The sequence below is a fragment of the Orycteropus afer genome, unplaced genomic scaffold (assembly GCF_000298275.1).
Source record: "Orycteropus afer afer isolate SDZICR_OR568_19922 unplaced genomic scaffold, OryAfe1.0 scaffold00342, whole genome shotgun sequence".
NCBI classification, from domain to species: domain Eukaryota; kingdom Metazoa; phylum Chordata; class Mammalia; order Tubulidentata; family Orycteropodidae; genus Orycteropus; species Orycteropus afer.
In genome coordinates, this window is record NW_006921929.1 from 3484892 (window position 1) to 3490861 (window position 5970).

Below are 5970 nucleotides of genomic sequence, written 5' to 3' on the forward strand. Positions count from 1 at the left end.
AGGCATTTGAACAGCATTTCCTTAGAAAAAGCTGCTAAATCTGTATCATTCTGATGTGGATTCCTAAAGTCATTTGGGGCAAAATGCATTATCTTTCTTCCCCCTTTGCTGGATCACTGGCCTTTCTTCAAAAGCTATAACGCCATGACCACACATCCTAGGAGTCTCTATAATGTTAACAGAAGCTCCAAATATCAAGCCAATCAGAGATGGGAGAGGACAGGGTAATCATAAAAGGCAAGAAGGTCCACAGGTGGCTCTGCTACTGAGAACTTGCCCTTTCCAAAATGTGGAAGTCATAGTTCTTCTTGCTTGTTCTCAGCTTGAACTTGTTAACTGAGTTAATCTGTTTCTTCAACGCATTCTGCGCAGCTGAAATGGAGGGGAATGTGGCTAAGACGGTGTATGTGGAGGCCAAGTCACTGGGTTTAGAGCGTTCAGGGTTGACAGTACTGTCCCCACTGCCACAGCAAAGGGGGTGACGCCGCAACTGGGGCTGGGACTGTGGGTCCCGGAGCCACCGTATCTTGGCGCCAATTTTAAAGAGTTCTCCAAAAAGCTTCTCGGCTTCCATGCGAGTTATTCCATCTGGTAGTTCAGTAATTTCCAAGACCTTCCCAACAACTAGAATGAGAAAGGTAAAGAATTAATACTTCCTCGTTATCAAAAAGGTGAGTAAAATGTACCATAGACTCAAATGTGAATAGGAAATGAGTAGAAGTTTCTGAAACCATTCAAATATACAAAATGTTACAGCCATCTTTATAATTATTCCCATTTAACCCTTAAATAGGAGGTATAAAGCTAACAGTGTTAAGCTACCAATTTCAGTCTTCACTGATAGTTGCACATAAAAAAAAACCCATAGTATTGTACAGTGGATTCTTTAAGTATCTCGTTTCAGGCAGTTTCCTGAATTTCATGTTCTCATTATAATAAAAGACAATGCACTAACCACCCCAAGGCTGTTGTGAGTATAAACTTAAGAACATGCTTGAAAACACTTTACCACAGAAAGGCAATGTGTTTATTCATTCAGACTCTCATGTGATTGTAAGGACTACTCCCTTTCTCAAAAAATATAGAGGCAAAGAGATTCATTCTGGCAAATTATTTTATCCTAATTTGCACATTGTTTTTCTTGTTGGTGTCTTTACCCTTCCTAAAACCACCTGTTCCAAACTACATTCTCATAACTGAAATGAGTCAAAATTAAAAGAACATATCTGAAAATCCTAAATAATAGATGGCTTAATGTTCCAAGGCTTTTGAAAGAGTCTAGGAAGAGGAAAACCTGTGTCTGTAGGTGGTACATTTTTAGTAACTGCAAACCGGTTGTCAGTTTGTAGAACCACATCCAGCTGCCCCTCAGGGACATACCTGCTTCTCCTGCACCAAGGTCGGTGGATGCAGCTTTTTTAGCTTGTTTCCTTCCTCGGTTTCCATGCCTGTTGCCAGGCTGACCCTGACAATCCACAAGTAGATGAGAAATATGGTTAATAATGCTGAAAAAATGTGGTTGGAATGTTTAAACACTTAACAGTCATGCATTCTCCATTTCAGTTTTGTGCTACAGCAGGACAAAAAAAAAACAAAAAAACAATCCCAGGCCTTCTGAATTCTGCTTTTGTAGCAACAGCACCTCCATCCCTCACTATCCCATCACTTGCCGACTGTCTTATATAAGCACAGGTATCGAACCGCTCAGATGCCACCTTCCTGGGTAGCACTAGTGAATTTATTGCTCAGCCAAGTACGCGCCACCTTCTTCCCTGCTCTGCTCTAGGTGGGGCCAGGCATGTTTATAAACCAACTGGCGCAGGCACAAAGTTCTTCTTTGTGCAGTGCCAACAGGTGGGCTCAGGGGTCCCTCCCGTAACTGTAGCAATGGAAGTAAGACGTTCAGCCAACAAAGCCAAAAAGGTCAGATGGCTGGCCTTCATACCTGCTGGTTTGGAATGTGTCCGTGTAGAACAGCAGGCGAGTTGTACTGCAGTGGCTGGCCAAGTAGTGGGTATCTGGTATCTCCTGAAAAAATCAATACAAAATTTATTTGTTTTTCTCTATTCAGTTATGAAGTTACTGACCAGAGCTTTCTAAGTTTTCAAAACTATTAAACTGACCCAGGGGAAAATCACGTGTGGGAAAATAAAACAATAAAATAAAATAAAACAATAAAATAAAAACTGACATATTTTTAAAAGAATTAAGAATTTCCACATTCTTTTGAAGAGCTGGAGTAAACTTCTGAAAGGACTAATAGTGGTTTTGAAGAAGTATGAGTGGTGGGAACTAAGTGCATAGGGGACTGGATGGAAAGAGAATTTCTATATACTTTTAAATATTTGGTTTTTGAAACATCAGTGTATTATCTATTAAAAAAATTAAACAATGTTTAAAAAAGTGGATAAAAATGAAAGAAGAAAAAAAATTGAAGATATGGAAGAGAAAGAATCTGAGAAAACTTTATGACACTAAATCCTAACAGTCTGTATGAAATCCACCAAAATAACTCTAACACTCATTCCACTGTGGCACCAAAATCCTCATCTTCTTATGATCATTAAAATTTAACTTATATTTCAGGGCAAGAAAAAAACCTGGATAAACATTAAGGTCTTTATCACTCCAATTACTATCAATTACTGTATATATATGTATCTAGATATTCACATATACTCGCACATACATTTTACAGTTTTTTCTACTGTTGAAAAAATATACACAGGTATGCACTGCATAACATCCATTCAGGTAAGGTCTGATCATATACATATCTGTGGGGGGAGGAGGGGAGCCAGGAAGCAGGGCAATGTTGAGTATGCAGTGCCGTGGCAGATTGGCCACAGCTCCCAAGTCGTGCTACCATGGTTGCTTCAGCTGCCACTGGCGCATGTCCTGCCCAGCACTGTGCAGGCTAGTGCCAGTGGGGAGATGTTGGGCTGTGGCTCAGTCCCTCAGGGCTTCCAATTCTGAACAGGCTCCTGGGGCACTCTCAGAGACAGCCAATTGCAGGTGCAAGTTTACAAACCCTGAGGCTCAAGATATTAACTGAAAGCCAAAGAAGCTTGCGTGGGGGCTACTTTGATATATGTACATTGACTGTATACAAACTTTTATATTATATATAATATGGTATTTGCACAATGCCCAAATCACAGCCTTATTTCACAGAATGTATTGTAGACGTTAAGCAACACATATCTGTATACCACAGAGTTTGCCAATTCAACATTTGTCAAGTGTACAATTTAGTAATACCAATTACATCAAACATGTTGCATTTTTACACAAATTTAACCATTGGGTATATTTATATTCTAAATTCTGGGTCTGCTCTCAATCTTTTTTTTTTTTGTTGTTGTTGTTGGTGTTGTTCAGTTCCAGGTTTGAAGGGTGTATAAGGGCCATAGGGGTTCCACCAATCTTTATCAGACCAGTATGTCTGGTCTTTTTTATGATTTTGAATTTTGTTCCACATTCCCCCCCATCTAAAACCTTCTATTGTGATCCTGATCAAAGTGGTTGGTAATGGTAGCCGAGCACCATCTAGTTCTGGTCTTAGTCTAGTGGAGGCCGTGGGTTGTGTGGTCCATTAGTCCTTTGGACAACCTGAGCCTTTGATTTTGTTCACTTCACATGGGAAGAGATCAATATCTTGGATGGCTACTTGCCAACTTTTAAAGACTGCAGTCGTTATTCACCAAAGTAGGATGTAGAACATTGTCTTAATGGGCTACATTATTCCAGTTGGCATAGTGCCTAAGGCACTTGACTGCTAACCAGAAGGCTGGTGGTTCAAACCCACCAGCCACTCCTTGGAAGGAAGGTTGGGCAATCTACTTCCGTAGTGATGCTGTCTCGGAAACCCAAGGAGGGGTCGTTAAGAGTCGGTTCTGACTCAGTGGCACATAACAACAACAACAACAACAGATGTTCCCTAGACTATGGTCCTAAGCCCTTAAGCCCAGTGACTCAGTCCCTCAAGGTGTTTGGTTATGGCTAAAAAGTCTGCATAACTTTGCCCCCCTGTATGCTCTACTATATACCTGGATAGATTTGTAGCACATACAACTATGTATATAGAAAAATATTCTGCCAAACCTATACAAGTTCATTGGTGTCAATCTCTCTTTAAATGAAAGTTTGTATTTATAATTTGAACTTGCTTAGAATGAGTCCTTATAGTTATGAATTAGTACCCTTTTTTAAAATCAACAAGTGTGGGGTAGACCAGATGATCTTCCATGTATTTTCTTTCATTTAAGTCATCATGTGGTAAGGGGTTACTTAATAAATACTGCTACAGAAACTTTTTCCCAAATAGTATGTTTTCATCTGTGTTACTTTTTCATTTTATTTTAACTACAAGTCCCCAAATTTAACACTTTCTGTTTGGAGGGGGACTGTGGGCAGAGGCTAGAAAACACCTTTGGGAAATCTTACATCTCTTCTCTCACAATAGCTTTATAACAAAGATAAGTAAGGTGCAGACTGCCTACAATACCTTCCCTCCAAGGCTCTTTTCTGATGAACACTGTGAAGGTGCTTCGGTAGCTCCCTTGCAGGACACACCCATGCCATACATGCTCCCTCCCAAGCAGTAGGTGAAGGGTACAGATATGATATGGGGGCTTAACACTGAGATCAGAGATGTAATGTGACCTGTGACAATGCATAAAATTCAGTTGCAAATAAGGCAGTTAAGTGTTACAGTAATGAAGTTAAAAAAAAAATTAAGACTCAAAAACTTAGTATTAACAGAATACAGGGAAAGCTGCTTACAAATTCTGGGAAACCCCTGCACAAGGACATTTAAGATGCAGCCCTCTTTAGTAGCAGTCTTTTCCAATATGTAGATGAGATGAGAAACTGAAGACTGGATACCTGTCTTTACAGGCTGTGCCATGTGCTTCTCTTGGGGACATTTATACTAGACCATGTATCTGTATATTACTGTATTACCACACAATGTTTCAACATATTTCTTATAACATGCTTTATTTTTCTAGAGTATTAATTGGCTTTGCAGAAAATTAGGAAATACAGCATTATAAAGGAGAAAATAAACACTACTCTGATAAGCCCATCACTGTCAACATTTTGGTATCTATTGTCTTTTTTCTACATATATATAAGCATGTGTTATTTTGTAAGTTAAAAAAAATTTTGTATTGAAAGAAAAAAATTAAGATGAAAACTTGTATAACCATGACCCAAAGAATATACAGAACACGTCTGTCCCCTGAAAACTTCTCTCAGGCTCCTTTCTGGTCAATTCCATGCCCCACCCCCACCACTTATCTGATTTTCAACATCACTAATTAGTTTTTCCTGTAGTTGGATATCATGTAACTGGAACCACACAGTATGTATTCTTTTTGTGTCTGGTTTGCTTTCTGCTTAACATAATGATTCTGAGATTCATGCATGTGGTTGAGTGTCAGCAGAATAAAAAGTTTTGTTTATACTGCTGAGCTATCCACTATAAGAACAGGCCATCATTTATTTCTCTAGTTTCCTATTGATGGCCATTTAGATCATGTTTAGTTTAAGCTATTATAAAATAAGGTTGGTGTTAATACTCTTGTACAAGTCTCTGTGGGTATGTTTCACTTCTCTTGGGTAAATACCTAGAGGTAGAACTGCGGTTGTATGGTAAATGATTACACTTGTAAAAACTGCCAAACCTTTTCCCAAAGTAGTTGCAGCATTTTATAATCCTATCACGCATATGTGAGAGTTTTAGTTGCTCTGTATCTTCACTAATATATAATTGGTGTTGGGGTTTTTTTTCACTTAGTCATTCTAGTGTGTGTATAGTGATACCTCATTCTGGTCTTAAGATTCATTTTCTTAATGACTAATGATGTTGAGCACCTTCAAGGGTTTATGAGACATTTCTTCTTTGATGAAATATTTGTATAACAGGTTTCTAAAAATCACTCAGGGAGCTCTGGTAGCATAGTG

At 38.9% G+C, this 5970-nt stretch overlaps 1 protein-coding gene across 1 annotated transcript in view; it reads right to left on the bottom strand.

Moving 5' to 3' along the window:
• Positions 1-262: 262 nt before the first annotated feature.
• The window catches only part of R3HDM1 (R3H domain containing 1), a 140314-nt gene continuing 134606 nt past the window's right edge, over positions 263-5970 (bottom strand). The window contains exons 23-25 of the mRNA XM_042782492.1: positions 1946-2028; positions 1381-1465; positions 263-624 (exon numbers count right to left, since the gene is read on the bottom strand). Coding sequence (XP_042638426.1) covers positions 263-624; positions 1381-1465; positions 1946-2028 — 530 coding nt within the window. The remainder of the gene's footprint in view (positions 625-1380; positions 1466-1945; positions 2029-5970) is intronic.